Genomic DNA, 16,623 nt, shown 5'->3' with positions numbered 1-16,623 from the left:
CTTTATTTAGACTGTGTGTCACCTTGAGCAGCTTCATCAGCCCCTCCAGCTGCACCATCAGCTCCCTCCTGCTCTCTTGCAGAGACGACATTCTCTGCTCCAGTTCGTCTTTCCTCTGTCTGGGACACACAAAGCAACACCTCGTTACCGTCACAGGAGTCAATAATCCCAGCACAAAGAGTCACTGAGGGCTGGAAAAACCCAAACGCAGACAGGAAACCAGCTGCACCTTCAACTTAATGTTCTTATAACAGGAGAATTCAGTGTCTAACGAAGATAATTAATGGATGCAAAACACGAAATGTCACAATAAGAATTAAAAAATAAACTTTTTCGAAGCTAAAATTAGGATTTTTTATGAAAATAATTAGGAGGTCAAAGTACAAACTTTTCCACAATAAAGCAGCAGAATCACATTTTTAAAGATTTCTTACCTTTTATTCTTATAGTAAATGAACAAAAAAGAGAAAAGAAAACAAGAATCACAGATATATTTAACAATTAATCGTGATTAATCACTTACTGAAATATTGAACTAATTTAGCAATTGATTAATCATTAACTAGCGTATAAAATATACAGAAAATAGGCCATTTGCTGGAAAAAACAACATATTCAGAGCAGTAACTAAATTAAAACTGAACAAAAAATATATACATTTTGCATCAAAGATAAAAAATATCTTTGTTTGTAAATATGTTTTTACCCAAAACTCCTGGAGTGGCATAGCTTCATCTGTTTAAATTGTATCAATCCTAAGGTTAAAAAAATGAATGTCAACTTAAAAAAACAAAATCTTTGATTTGGCGCCTCCTAGTGGCGGCTTTACAGCACATTTTAGCAAAAACTACTCATTTAAAAACTGACCTTGGAAAAAAAAGTTAATTTTAAAAGCTAAATTACCTCTATCTGATGCTAACTATGATTTATTTACCAAAATAATACCCACCAACCAGCATTTCTTCTTTCTTAATTTATTTTTTTAAAACTAAAAAGTAGAAACATGTTTTTTTGTTTATGTTTTTTTTAGGAAAATCCACCACCTGCCCTTGCCATCTGTCCCAAGCTACTCTCCCTCTGGGCTGCAAATATAAACAAAACTTTTTGCCAAATCTGACCAAAAAAGTAATTCTTTAAATTAAAATTGTAATTTGGAAACATCTCAGCCAAACGTTCAGATAAAAAATAAATGTTTCATGATTAAAAGCTCGTGTGTTTTTGTTACCGGAGCTGCCGCAGCTCGGCGAGGAGAGCCGGGTTGGTGCTGCACCGCTCTGGGCTCGGCTGACACGCTGCGTCATGCTCGGCACGGAGACGTTTGATTTCTGCCAAGATCTCTCTGGGAAAAGAGAAAACCACGCTGGTCAGCACCGGGCAGCTTCTCAAACACACACCTCCACAGCTTCCTCCAGATTTCACTTAAAACATTAAGAAACTAAAACATGTATGGAAGCTTACTTCTCTGACCAAACAGTAAAAATCCCCATCTGAGGTAATGATACACTGCAAATCACAAAATCTTACTTTTATAATTTATAATATGGAAAAATGTCCTGTACTTTGTCATCAATATTATGAAGTTATTTACTTAAATAAAGCTCCTATATTTTGATGAAAAGTTACTTCTAAGTTAGTCTTGTTTAATTTCAAGTGTGCAAATATATTTACACTACAAACTATATCAAAATATTTGGTAAGATTTTGTGTTTTTGCAGTGTAGACGATACTTTTCAGTCAAGAACAATGTTGCTTTATCTTTCTAAAAACTGGCAGATTGAAAGTAATTCTTTACTTTTGTCAACATGTTTCTTCTGACTGGATGCAGTAAAATGTGATGGAGAATCTGCGCACTGCAAAAACAGATTCTCGTGCAAATATCTCAGTGCACATAAAATTAAATTATATTTTCTCAAAGTGATAATCCATTTTACACCAGAAACAAACTTCTTAACTCTGAGTAACTTAAAGAAACTTTTCTTTGCATTCATTTATATATTTTATATTTTAACATATTTGCATGTGCAATCTTGTTATTTATTTATTTATTTATATTCAGCCATACTGAATTACTTAAATCACTCTTAGGTATATATATATATATATATTTTAATAAATTTGAGCTCTTTTTGTTATATTTGTTTTTTTTTTTTGTTTTATGAAGTAGGTTGTCAGTTAATAAATTTCCCCTAGGGATGAATAAGGTATGTTCTATTCTATTAGTTGAATAAAAATATATTTACATGTACTGAGGTGTGAATAATTTTCACTGTAACTGAATTGATTCCAGACTTTAGGCTTTTATTTGTATTATAATTTTAAACCTTTTAATTCCACTTTACAATATCTGGTTTATCATAACACCAAAGTAAATGTTTTTGTGGTTGTAATGGGACAAAAGGCAAGACGTTTAACTCCAACGACATCTGTACCTGTTTTTGCACTCCAGCTGAGCGATGAGCTCCCTCTTCTGTTTGTTCACATCAAAGTTGATGCTCCTTGTTGGAATCATCTGAAACACACACACATCACTTTCTTCATTAATAAAAAAAACGTTGTATTGATCCATTTTAGTCGATTATTTCTCACTCACCCCTGTGCTTTCTGTCTCTGCCAGTCGAGACGTGTAGCGAGCGATAAGTTTGTGCTCCTCATCCTGCCTGCCGGGACTGTCAACGCCACTGAAACACAAACATTTGGCTTAGGGCTCAAACGATTAATCTGATTAATCATAATGAACCGATTATTGACATAATCGTCAACTGATTTAGTAAATAATTTGTTGTTAACTGGAGACAAAAAAAAAAGGTAGTTGATGAAATATTGTATATAAAAGACGCAAGTGGCTAAATGGAAAAATTTGCAGAATGTGCCTTTTTACCGATTAATCGTTAGAACAATTGATCGAATAATCGATTGTTAAAATAATTATCATTGTTTGGTTGGTAAAAACAAGTTAACATAATAAGGCTCAAAAGCTAATCAAAGTCTAAAAGAGAAACTTTGTTTGTTTGTTTTTTTATTTAATTAAAGTTAATTTCCCAGCACTTCCAAGTGTTTCTGGATTTGTATCCCTCTTCCTGAGCCTTAGAAGTAGGTGAAGTACTTCCTGAAACTTTTGGGCACTTAATCGTTGTCCCCCGTTTGACCCAGAAAACTAATTTGAATATTTTCAGGGCCATTTGTCGATTCCAAATTTAGCCTAAATGAAGATGTTAACATTCAGGCTTCATTAGCCTGTTTTATCATCTATAGAAAATGTTCCTAAGGTGATTTCCTGCTGTTTCACACCTGACTGAAATGAATGGACGCAAATTACAGACATCTCTGTAACTTTAGAAACACAATGAAAAAAAAAAGGTCAAACAAAAATCTTCTGCTGTTCACGTGTGAGCAGACCAAAATACGCAGCAAAGTTGTAAAAACAAAGAGCTGTTCCCTCTGAGTCTGGAGACCGTTCAAAAGAATCGAATCGTTCGTGAATGACGCATCAAATCTCTCCGCAGCTATAACTTAGCTTCCTCTGTAATCCTGACGTTGTTTTCTTTCCATCGGTATCTTCAGCTTTTCTTGTGAGTGACCCGGTTTTAAACCATTTATTCACTACTATTTTTAAACACAATCCTCCGGTAAGCTTTTTTTTTTTTTTTTTTTTTTTAATCCTCCGGTAAGCTAGCTGTAGCGTCGCACTTTGAACTGACGTCACGGCAAATAAACGGTCGTTTACATGCAGTACCTTGCTGGCCACCAGGGGGCGGCCGAGGACCACAGTTTGAGAAAGACTACTATAGAGGTATAAGTGGATATAAATTAATAGGGTTTTATTTTCACATTTTTATTCATAATTTTCTTTCTGAAAAATTCACCCATTGCTGTTTAAACCTAAATAATCATTTGCATACTGCAAAAACACAAAACCTTACATTTTTATTTAGTTTCTAGAGCAAATAATACCAGCTCCACTGAGATTATTTCACTTACAAGATGGGAAAAATGTCTCGTTAAAAGTGAAATAATCTGCCACTATAACTAGAACTTTTTAAATCAATAATGCTGACTTAAAACAAGCTCCTACATGTTGCTGAAAAGTTACACATAAATAGGGCTGTAACTAATGATTATTTTAGTTATTGATTACTGGTAAACTCCTGTCCCAACCCTCGCTGGTGTGTTGGTGCTTCTCTCACCAGGGGCCGCTCTGCAGTCGATTGACATACGCTGCAATCAGAGCGTGTTCCTCATTCATCCTCTGAGCTGCTGCCAAGCTGGGTGGAAAGAGAAACGGATGGTCAGAATCCCTCCAGTTCATTCATTTACAATTTTAAGTGATTTGATCTTCTATTTCTAAGAATGCAAGATTAAAATCAATAGATTGGATGGGTTACATCATGTTAAATAGAACTTTTTCTAAATAATTTCTTTAAAAGAACATTTCTAATATTTTTTGGCACACTGTAGCTACTTATGTGGCCCTTTGGACTCCAGAGGAATACATAAATAAAACCTTTAACGTAACAGTTGTGTGCTTAAATAATATTGTATTGTTTTTTCCATGTTTATGCAACATCAACAGATCCCCACATCTTTTTACTATAATGCTTAAATTGCGAGTTTACTGCAAAATTCCCACCAAAATGGTCAGACGTATGTATGTAATGCTAACTCCCACCTGCAGGTGGCAGTATTACTGACTTCTACTATACTGGTTCCTCTGGTTTACTTGATGTCAAGTAATAATCCATCAAACAAAAAGTCACATTTACCCTCAAACATATGTGTAAATATTAAAAAATATTATGCAGAAATGTCTAAATTAGCTCCACAAATCAGTGATTTTGATCAGTGAAAAAGATCAACTCCTGGAGGGACTGATCAGCTCGACTGTTTTAACCCTGATAGCCAAACAGAAAGCAAACAGTGAAGTTAATATTTCTCTACTCTGTGTCACTCTTTACCTCTTGGACGACTCTGGTACCGCTGAAGACAGCAACATGGCCTCATTGGTGTTCCCAACTGGTCTGGAGGGGCTGAATAACAAACATGCATAACCATAAAGGCCTCGACATCAGCAGTTTAAAAGCATAGACCTCCCTCTCAGAAAACACACACATTCTCTCACACTCTCATACCCACACAGAAAGTCACGTGGTTTTGAGTGCATTCATGCAACAGCGAATCGTTATATAGTCTGAGCAAACACAGACAGGCCAAAGATCGGCAGAGGGAGAGAAAACTGAAAGAAAGAGGGGAAGAAAATGCACAAAGTTGGAAATTATCTGTGTAGAAACCAATTTAAAAAGTAAGTCTTCACAACGATCATTATTATACTCACATATGTGGCTCCCTGAGTATAACGCCTGCAGGTCTGTAACGACCCAGTCTGCAGCCGTTTGGACAATCAAACAGCAAAGATCCACCAAGAGGGCGGAGCGACTAGAGCATTTCGCTCAGAGAGGAGGGTCTGCGACTCTATCAGTCCTATCTGAATGTCCTATTAGCATATGAATATGTTTCATGTTGCTCAGGAGTCTACTAATTAACCAGAAAGCAAATTATTTTGTTCTTAAATAAAATAACTCCTCCAATATTTTCTAATGTCTGCTTTACTGACTTCTGCAATAATCGATCCATCCTGATTAACTGTCTCAGCGCTAGTGTTCAGTAAGTTCACACTAACTGCACTTTTTCAGTCGTCCAACTGTTACAAAACAGAGACGATCTGCTCCTAACTTTTACGTGCAACACAAAGTAAATGCAGTTTTTAATGCTTGTTGTTTAGCTTCTACGTTAAAGACGTGTGGCGCTGCTGTGAGGTCATACACGATGTTGGTGAGGTCAAGGGTCCGCTCAGGCTCCTCGGGGTAAATCGGGTGGGGCGGTTCCCTTGACGACACGCAGCCCAGCGTCCGGCTCAGGGCGCGACCAAACTTCTTCGCAGAAGATTTCTGCAAAAAAAAGGAAAGAAAAAACTGTTTTGTACATGTCACCGCCATCTTTCCTTTGAAAATTATTATCGCCATCAGTTAGAAAATATCTGGATTTATTATATTTATTAAAAGTATAAATGAAGACATGTATGCAATTTATAATTTATGTTAAAAACACATCTGTGGGTGGGTGGGTGGATGGATGGATGGATGGATGGATGGATGGATGGATGGATGGATGGATGGATGGAATCAGATTCCGTTCATTTCTAGATGACTAAAACTTCTAATACGACTTTTATGAATTTGAAAAGCAAGAAATTATTTCATGAACATAAAACAGAAAAAGAATAAAAACATGGAGGAGGTAAAAATAAAATAATAAAATAAACTAAAACGTCATTCAGGCTGAAAACTAAACATAAATCTGCTGAATGTGTTGAGCAGGAAGCTGCTGTGGTGAGACATTTATCCTTGAAACCGAGGCATTAATGCGATGAGTCAGGACTTTGTTATGAATAATTTAACTCCCATTCTGTATCTTTAAATTCATCATTTCTCTGCTGAAATCATTTTACTCTCCAATCTACTGGATCTCCAACAGACAAGCAGGAAAAACTGGAAAAAAACTATAAAATGTAGACATAAACAACTTTTTCACCAAACACTTGAATCTGCCTTTTTTTTTAAGAAGCGAGATTAAATAATCTGCATTGTTTTTCTCCAGAGAGCGCCCCCTGGTGTGAGACGTTAGTAATCGCACCGGGACTCACCCAAGAGGAGTGCTCCTTCATCTGGTGCTGGTTGCTGTGAGAGCCGCTGGCATTTCCACGCCAGAAGCAGTTCTGGCACAGCTGGTAACCGCGGCAACGGAGGCAGCGGTAGCGGAAGCCAGTGATCCCGTTGCTACGGCAATAGGAGCAGGAAACCGGATGATAGACTGAAAAACAAAAATTTTTTTTAGAAGTAAACAAAACCAAAATAAATATGATAAAAAACTAAAATAATTAATGAAATTTTGTATATAAAAAAAAAACCAATTAAGCAACAGAAAGGTTCTGTTAAAAATGCCTTAAATTTAATAAACTAAGTTCATATTTTTTACTATTTAGACACAAAAAATGGTGCTGTTATCGATAAATTTAGTGATTAATTTGACGATTAATTGGATAAAAAATTAGCACATTCATTTTTTCCACTTAAGCCTTTTGTATACAATATTAAAAATATATTTAAAAAACGCAAATAAACAATTAAATTCCTATTTGAGATAAGAAAATAAGCATTTTATTGCCTGAAATATAATAACATATACACCTGATTATTTGTAACAAAGGATCTGCATTAAAATATATATATACTTCCCACATTAAAATGAGAAAAGTTCAGCCATTTGTGCTTAATTTAACATCAATACATTGTAGATTTACTCTGTTTATTATTTCCAGGTCTTTTTATGTCATTTATTTAAGTTCAAATACACGAGGTTATAAGTACAGACAAAGAAATCCTGAAATGAATACATTTGAAATAAAGATAAATAAAAATGTAAAACTGATTGACAAAGTCAGCTCCCCGTAAAACAAAAAAAAGTTTTCAATATTTAGTTTTTATTTCAGTGGTACAATTATTTATTTGATGGAGTATTTATCAATTTAATCTTGAATGAAGCAGCTCTCCATAATTGGGCCGATATGGTCATTTGAGTGTTTTTGTAATGTAAATGAATCTATTCTTTAAATATTCCTGAAATTTAATGCTTGGATTAAATGTGTCTGATTTTGCGTAAGTTGTACCGTGCTCCACATTGGCCATGCGGTGCATCAGCGGCAGCCAGACCAGACACTCCGGAGGCTCAGCCATGATGTCCAGGAACATGTTGAGCATCACCCGTTTCTACAAAACATATGAAAAACCGCTGAGACATTTAACAACCAAACATTGTCCCATCTTTCTTTTTTTCCTTTGTCAGGAACTCCAACTAATCTCTGAGAAACAAAACCCAGATGAGTGAAGTGTGTGTACCTGCTGTGGGAAACAGGAGCGAGCCACGGTGTGTGTGTATCCGAAGGACGGTCCTTCATGCAGAGCAGTGGGCAGCTTGAGAGCCTCTCTTAGAAAACTGTCAAACTTGGACAGAACCATGACTCCCTTTGAGTCAGAAACCTGAGAAAACACATCTACAGGCAGAAACATGATGAATATTATTATGGATATAACAGATGTGTGTATGGAGGAGGGTTAGGGCCAAAAAACAGATTATGACCCGTTTCCTAAGAATTCTGGCAATAAAGTCAGAGAATGAGTCTGACATCACAAGATTAAGCGCAACATTCTAGAAAAAAAAGTCTGAATTCAGAGAAAAATTTCAAAATTCGGAGGTTAAAGTCCAACTTCAGGGATTAAAGTTTGAATTCAGAGATTAAAGTTCAAATTCTCAGAAAAAAGTCAGAATTCTGAGGTTAATCTCCAAATTCTAAGAAAAAGAGCCACAAGATCAAAGTTCAAATTCTGAGATTAAAGTTTAAAATCTAAAATTAATGTCAGAATAAAAAAAGTCTAAAATTTAAGGAAAAAAAGTCTCAATTCTGAGAAAAAAGATCTGATTTCTTTTTACTCTCCAGTGGCCCTTATCCTCTTCTGTTTGTCACTAATGCATTATTATTTTTATCACATTTAAAAGATCCAGATTAAAGTGATTTGAGTTAATCCAACAATAAATGAGTTCATTTATTAAAGGAAAAATCAGCAGAACGAATTATTTAACCCCCTTCTTAAATCAAGGATTAACTGAAATTAATCACCCAAGTCTAATTACTGGCAGACTTATTAAAAAAATAACTTGAATAGAATCCATCTGTCAGTTTGAAGTAGAATAAAAAATTAATGTAAATTAAAAACAAAAAAATCAAAAACAGATGAAAAATAATTTCATTTCTAATGTTTTGGGTGTTTAAAAAAACACAGCGAGCGAAAGAACTGCAGCTGTCAAGTATCAAAGACATTTGCCTTTTGTGTATTTAGGTTTCTCCAAACCGCCACCATTGTAAAATGAGTTTATTAGTAAAACTATGGGGTGATTACGTCTGAAAATCATCATACACAGAATCAAAATTTTATTTTTTTAAATGTTTTTAAATGTTATTTGAACCCTTTGAGCAGAAAGTAGACAATGATTTCTACTCACATCGCAGTTTGTCCACCAGTTTCCCTCCACAAAGTATAGAGAGCATCGCTTTAACAGACAGAACGGTCAGACGGCTTTCTGGCTCACTAGAACGATAGCAACATATTTACAATTAGCTTTTGCATATTAGTGCAGCAGATAAATGAATATTTCAGCAAAATATTCCACATGTGGACACAAGAACCTAACTTGGCACAGATGTTTCCAGATGTTTCATTTTTGAAGAAAAAACAAAAAACGTTAGCCACCAAAAACTTCAAGATGGCCGCCGTTTTACAAGAAGGTAAATTTATTTTTGCACCAAGTTTGCAAATATTTATCAAAGGTGAATACTTTTAGTGTCAAAGCATACTTAATTAGAGCCACAGAAATCATATTTACTGATAAACTTGAGTTTTCAAGATAGTCACAGAAAATTTATTTTTACACTAAATTTAGATGCCAATTAGATCAATATATTTGGTGCCAAATAATAGCTGACATATTTTGAACCATAGAAATGATGTAAATTTTCTTTATCTTGTGTTTCCTTTTTTTGGTGGACATTTTTCAAAATGGGCACCATGGTAACAGAGAATATATGTTAGCAGCAAAATCAGCAGGAGGTGCCAGAGATGGACACAGCTAACCAAAACGTTAGCTTCATTAGCCGCTAATTCACTAAACAAGAACCTTAGTTGCTCTAACGCTAAACTGCTAAATACATTTAAAACATTACCCTAAGTTACTGCTAAACACAGAAATGTAAGCAGAAGCTAATGCTAAACACATTAAAAATATTAGCAGAAGCTAATGCTAAACAAATAGAAATATTAATCAAAGCTAATGCTAAATACATGAAAATATCAACAGAAATATTACTGGAAGCTACTGCTAAACACATAAGGATATAAGGAGAAGCTAACGCTAAACACATACAAATGTTAGCAGACGCTAATGCTAGACTGCTAAACAAGTAAAAGAGTAAATTGAAGCTAATGCTAAACACATAAAAAATATTAGCATAAGCTAAAGCCAAACTGCTAAACAAGTAAAAAAAATCACTAGGAGCTAATGCTAAATGCATAAAACTATAAGTAGAAGCTAGTGTTAAATATTAACATATTAGCAGAAGCTAACATTAAACCAATAAAAAAGAAAAAGTAGCAGAAGCTAACGCTAAACATTAAGATAACTGTCTCAGTCTGTGTCACTCATCTTCATCTGATTTTGCTACATATGGTTACTGTGAAGTTGTATGAATAGCATAACCAACATATGATGCAACATAAAGTTCATCCATTGAACTGGGTGGAATTTGACGGCAATAATTAGACAAAAATGCTCAAAAACGGCAGCCATCTTGAAAAATGTCCATCATGCTGAAATTCAAGTGGCTGATGGGAAATATGAATTTTTGAGCTCATTTCCACACTGGAAAGATTTTACCAGTGACATGCTGCTGTATGTAAACAGGTTACCAGTCAACGGCGGCCAGAATGAACTCGACGAGGAGGACGGTGCTCTCCTGCGGGTTGATGATGTGTGTGGTGGGAAGGCGTTTGCTGAGCTGGTTGAACAGGGAGGAAACCAGGTTCTCCAGTCTGGTAACTGAGATCCCGGCGTTGAGCTCTACGGCGTTGAGCCCGGCGTCCCGCACCGCCTCGATCACGTTGTAAATGTCGATCAGATGCACTGGGAGGAGGAAGACACAGCATCAGTTAGCTTCCTCTCCTCTTGTAAGAAAGTCTTAAAATGTAACCGAAGGATAGTCGGCCATGATGACGCTCACAGTTGCATCTTTTCTGAATAAATCTGAGCTTGCAGGCGGTGCGATATGTAGAGAGACAAATGGAATCAAAGTTCTGTTCCCCTGCGGAAAAATCAGACACAAAAAACTTTAATTCATCTGGCAAAAAATAATTTCATAACATCCTTCAAGGGAGAAATAGAAATAATAGATTATTATTCTCACCGAGCTCCACAAATATCTGCCTCCCCTCTGTTCTTGGCGCTGCCCTCCCTCTGTCTCTCTGGGCTCCTTCCGCCATCACCATCCTACAGAAACAGGAAAACGGTCCAGAAAACTAGAGAAAACAATCACCGTCCCACATCGGAGGAAAAACTGCAGAAAATCAGTTCACAAAGGGTGAATGAATGAATGAATGCATGAATGAATGAATGAAAGCACAAATGAAATGATAAATTCATGAAGGAATGAATGGATGAATGATTAAATAAATGCATAGACGAGTGAATGAATAAGTGAATGAAAGGTGAATACATAGGTGAATGAATAAATCTATAGATGAATGAATGAATCCATAAATGTATGAATGCACAGATTACATTCAAATCCTCATGAAGGATTGAATAAATAGATTAATACATGCATATATTGGTGAATGAATGAATGAATGAATGAATGAATGAATGAATGAATGAATGAATGAATGAATGAATGAATGAGATATGCAGACTGAGTGGAAACACTGGGACTGGCAGCGCTGTCCCAGTATAACCAATCCAACTGTCTGGGCAGACTGGTTAGAGGACTGCATCAACATGGTTTTCTTTTTAAACTAAAGAGGTTGGACTCATTTAAATACAATTTGTATTTCTTTAAACAAATATAACACAAGAAAAACCATCACTGTAAATATTTCTTTCATTTTAAAGACAGTTGGTTAAAAAAGTTGAGTAAATAAACACATTAACAAGAACAGAAGGAAACTAGTTTGTTCTGAAAGAAGGAAAAACAAGGAACGCTATGAGAAAACAATAAAAAAGCTAAATTGAGGAAAGAAAAAGCTCAACATGTAGCTAAGAAGAGACAGTCGCAGACAAATATCTGCATTCTTTGTACAATGTGGTGACAAGTCGACCCCCAGCTCACTCACACACATTCCTGAGAGGATTTGAAGGCTTCCCAGGAGGCTTTGTCCTTCTTCCACACAAAATAAAAACTCCTTGTTTCACTTCCTCACAATTACAAATCACTTTTTAACAGTTGCTAAAAATATTGTCAAGTTTAGTCAAGAATAAGCCATTTATTTATTTAAACAGTGACAAACTAAGCAACTCTAATCTACATGATGACAGATTTCCAAAACTGGTAAAGCTCAGAAAAAGTCCAGGTTTTGTTTACTACAGTAATTTATGAAGATCTAGATTAATCCCCAACAACAATCCTGCACCAGCAGAAGAAAATTGATACTTTTGAACTTAAATTATTAAAATGTTTAAAAAAAGAAAGCCTTGAAAAAACATGAAAAATGAATCAACAATTAGAGGTTTTAGAAGTAATAGTCAATATAAACTGTGGTATCTAAAAAATCTAAACAGCACAAACTATTCGCATATTGTAATAAAATAGCTGAAACTGTAACGATTAATCGTGATTAATTGATTATTGAAATAATCGTCAAGTAACTTAGTAATCGATTAATCGCTGATAAGCGTATATAGACTTTTAAAAAAGGCAATTTACTGGAAAAACAAGCCAAAACTGTTAGATTTTGCATTTAAGATAAAAAAAAAAAACATTTGTCTGTAGATATGTTTTCCGCAAAACTCATCAAGTGGCATAGTTTAAATTCAGCCAGTTCAAATTCTGAAAATAAAATCTCATATCAAGACTTTTTGCTATCCAGTTATTAATTGGTTAATCCAAAAAGAAATTAACAGATCAGTCCTACACTGTACTGACGTTCAGTCAAGCTGAAGTGATCAAGCGTTCACCAAAGGTATGCTTAATTATGGATTTTACAAAATAAAATGTTTATTTTCTTATTTACAAAGGATTTGAATCACTTATTTGTATTTTTTTGGTATTTATAATATGTTATAAAATAAGTTTAAGTTGTTAAATGAAAAATTTGCAGAATTTCCCACATTTTTTAAAACCGATTAATCGATTAATTGATAGAATAACTGATTAATTGCTATAGATGGCATCATAAGAGCGACTGTAGATGGTGGTTTTTGTCAATTAATGAGAAAAACAAAACTTACTTTGAAGGTATTTACCATCACAGTAACTTATTGCACAAATATTATTAAAAACTGGTCATTAGTAGGGTTTTAAAAAGACGCAAGTTGTTGCCCTGTAAATATGGCATTTAAAGCCGACAGGATGTGAAAGGATAAGAAAGTTTCACTCAAAACAAGATATTATCAGCCGGATTTTCAACCACGTGTTGCTCTAGTTTAGCCAACAGAGCTAAAAGTAGCAGTTGGTACAGTTTTGTTTGGGACATTACGTGTGTCATTGCGACTCATACAGATTAGAAATAAGTTCTAATGGTCGAAATTTTGAACAGAAAGGAACATAAACACTTAAGACAGAAACAACTGATGTGTCTGAGCATGTTTCTGGTGAGCCTTTCCCACTAAATACCAGTGGCTTCGTGGTATCAACAACCATTAGGCTTCTCCCTGTAACATTATAACTATGTGAAGCCTCCTGACAAGACAGTAAATGTAGCTAAGCTGAACCAAATATTCTGTTTTTCTCTGCTCAATTGCACTGTGGAAATAAAACAGATACATACATGAAACATATTTGTAGAATGTGGGATGCCAAAGAGGAGTCAGTGGCTTTGGAAAGCATTTTGGAAAATTAAATCATCAGCGTCTCCAGCTCTGAGCAGCTGGAACAAGCTGTTCTGATCAGAAAGCAGTTGGAATACAAAAGACAAAATGCTAAAATTTACCTGTAAATTGTAGAATTTAATCTTCTAAAACAGCTGCACGTTATTTGTTATTGATTAATCAATTATTTTGATGATTAATCGCATAAAAAATAGGCAGAGTCTCCAGATTTTTCATTTTCTGCCATTTTTATACAACTTTAGGAATACATAAAAATACAAATAAACAATTATATTCCCTTTTATATAAGAAAATAAATAATGTATTGCCTAAAATGCAATATTCAAGTTTTCCTTTAGTTTACGGTTGGTCAGTTGTAGCAAAATATTCATTTGCAGGTAAAAAAATTATTCCAACATCAAAATGTTTAAAGCTCATCCTCTTCTGATTGACTTAAGATCAACACAATGCTAATCTGTTGACTATTTTTTGCTTAACCCATTTTCACAGAATTTAAACAAAAAATAAAAATTATGCCACTCGAATTTTTTATTTCATCTTAGATGCTAAAGTTATACATTTTTGTACAGTTTTGGCCCAATTATTGCTCTGAATATGTTTTTCTTGCTGCAAATTGCCTTTTTTGAGTGTGTATACTCCAGTTAACAATTAATCAATAACTAAATGAGTTGACGATTATGTCAATGATTGATTAATCACGATTAATCATTTCAGCACTACTATCCGGATTTTAAAATTTATTCAGCACAGAGAGGAATTATGTACATATTTTACAATTCACTAAACAATTACAAAGATTATCAAATGCCTAAAAACATCTGAGTGGAAAAGTGCAGGTAATATCTTTGCAGATACCACACATACTGGACACAAACTGTTTACGTTTGCCATTTGTGGCCCTTAGGCTGAGTTTGTGCGATTCCCAACTCCAGTTCAAGAATGACACAAATTTATCCGTCCAGCTCAGGTGGTTAATGCAAATAGAGACTGTTTATGTTTAAATAAACACAATTTTATTACAATGTAAAATAAGTAAAGTAGAAAACAATGTATTTTGCAACTATTCGGAGACTTTTACTGAAAAGCTGACTTTGCTGTATCAAATAAGCTTTTATTTAATTTCCTAAAGCATTTTGAAAGAGAGAAACCCAAATCTTGTTCTTATAACCGAGAATAAATTTGTTGCCTTTCTTTTAATCCTTCTTACATTTTGGATTTATGATGAATAACATCCTTTCCTTATAAAAAGCAAACAATAAACTAAAACATTGGACAACTAATTGCTTGATTTTAGTTTTCTTTTTATATAGTTTGGACTCCCCTAATGTACAGGATGTGACTCAAAGAACATGGCTGATTTTTGAAGGCTACATTGTCGTCCTTTTCAAATTTGAAATTAAGCTATCCATTAAAAATATATTTTAGTTGTTTTCTATTTACAATTCAAGCTACAAATATCTCCTAGCATTTCATAATCAAAAGGTCAATTAAACAGGCAGATGGACATGAGAAACAAGCTTCATGATCTCATTCATAATCTTTTCTTACTGGAGTTAAAAATAGGGCAGTGACTTCTCCCAGCAGCTCACCAGTTACCGCACTGGTCTCCCACGATGTGCAAGTTGTTATTTCCATCTTGGTGATAACTACTCCCAGTCTGCCTGTCCATGTCTGTCTGAGGGTGAGTAAAGCTGACATGGGAGAACATTTGGTCTGTGAGATCAGTTTCCTGTTTTAGCTGTGAAAGCTTTAAATCACTGAAGATACAATTACTCCCCCACAACTACATCAGAGGAATGGAAACGGCTCGGCGGCCATTTTTCCAATCAATGCTGGAATCGGATCCTTGGCGAATCTCAAGCAGATCTTCACCAGACTTAAAGAGCCGCAACGCACGTCGTGTGACGTTGTTATGAAACTACAAGCTTTAAATATTGACTTGACGTCGATAATCTCAGTATTTCTAATCTACACCCGTTAAAATGTTGGTTTTCCACCGCAGGAAGCATTTTATATGCTCAATTTAAACATCTTTTTACCTCAAATTAATTTTGCTTCTGTAACTTTTTCAAATTGAAAATGTTGAACGGATTAAATGAAAACCTTTTGGAGTGGATTTGCTCAATAACTTCTAGCAAAGTTGACTTTTCTGAAATAAAATGTTTCTCAGGAAAGCAGCTAGATGCAACTGAACTAAAGTAGAAGTTTAGTGAAAAATAATTCAATGAATCTACATCAAAACCAAATAAACTATTAGTTTATTCTGAATAAAATGTATAGCAATAGCATAATTTTCCATACAGCTGTATTAACTGATGATTCTGGATTTTTGACATTGTTCTACGGTAGGATAACACAGAAGAAATCAATATAATCAGAAAAGAAAACTGAAATCAGTGAACCTATAGTAATAATAAAATAAAACTACTAATTATTGTATGCATAGTTGGAAAAAAAAAAGGTTTCATCTGAACTGGCAGGACATATTCTTATATTTTGATTCTCTTAGAGATTATTTTACATAATTTCTTTTCAGAAAAGAACTGGAATCTGCGCTGTAATTAAGATTTAGATGACCAGAGGAATTTCTTTTCATCACAAAATAAATATTTCTGCGTACTTATCTCAATATGCTGGACACAAAGACTTGTGTAAATAGATTACATCGCAACAGGCCAGAGGATGAGATGCCAAACCAGGTGAAATGACATGCATGTTGCATAAAAGCTGCACCGTTTCATCTTTTCAAACCTGAATGGAGCGAAAATCTGACACGATGAATTACAAGTTAATCCATAATGACGAGGCTTCACCACAATTTGCCCTGCAGGAAATTCAAGCACTTTTCAAGCATTTCAAGGTAAGTTTTCCATCTTTTCCAACACCATACTTTGAAAATAAAAACAGCAAAAATGAATA

General features: G+C 34.6%; 1 protein-coding gene across 5 annotated transcripts in view; it reads right to left on the bottom strand.

The window, feature by feature from the left end:
* dtnba (dystrobrevin, beta a) overlaps nt 1–16,623 on the bottom strand; it is a 32,690-nt gene that overhangs the window by 7,554 nt on the left and 8,513 nt on the right. For all 5 annotated transcript variants that reach the window (XM_088002173.1, XM_088002176.1, XM_088002175.1 and 2 more), the window contains 14 exons: nt 11,066–11,148; nt 10,883–10,963; nt 10,572–10,785; nt 9,112–9,197; nt 7,950–8,104; nt 7,721–7,820; nt 6,698–6,864; nt 5,818–5,942; nt 4,953–5,024; nt 4,185–4,262; nt 2,591–2,678; nt 2,430–2,509; nt 1,226–1,339; nt 23–119 (listed from right to left, as the gene is read on the bottom strand). In XM_088002173.1, coding sequence (XP_087858299.1) covers nt 23–119; nt 1,226–1,339; nt 2,430–2,509; nt 2,591–2,678; nt 4,185–4,262; nt 4,953–5,024; nt 5,818–5,942; nt 6,698–6,864; nt 7,721–7,820; nt 7,950–8,104; nt 9,112–9,197; nt 10,572–10,785; nt 10,883–10,963; nt 11,066–11,147 — 1,539 coding nt within the window. In that variant the 5' untranslated portion in view covers nt 11,148. The remainder of the gene's footprint in view (nt 1–22; nt 120–1,225; nt 1,340–2,429; nt 2,510–2,590; nt 2,679–4,184; nt 4,263–4,952; nt 5,025–5,817; nt 5,943–6,697; nt 6,865–7,720; nt 7,821–7,949; nt 8,105–9,111; nt 9,198–10,571; nt 10,786–10,882; nt 10,964–11,065; nt 11,149–16,623) is intronic.

Source organism: Poecilia mexicana, unplaced genomic scaffold (assembly GCF_051168715.1).
Source record: "Poecilia mexicana isolate PSO_F unplaced genomic scaffold, ASM5116871v1 scaffold_21, whole genome shotgun sequence".
Taxonomy (NCBI): domain Eukaryota; kingdom Metazoa; phylum Chordata; class Actinopteri; order Cyprinodontiformes; family Poeciliidae; genus Poecilia; species Poecilia mexicana.
This window is presented reverse-complemented; position numbering and strand designations above follow the sequence as displayed.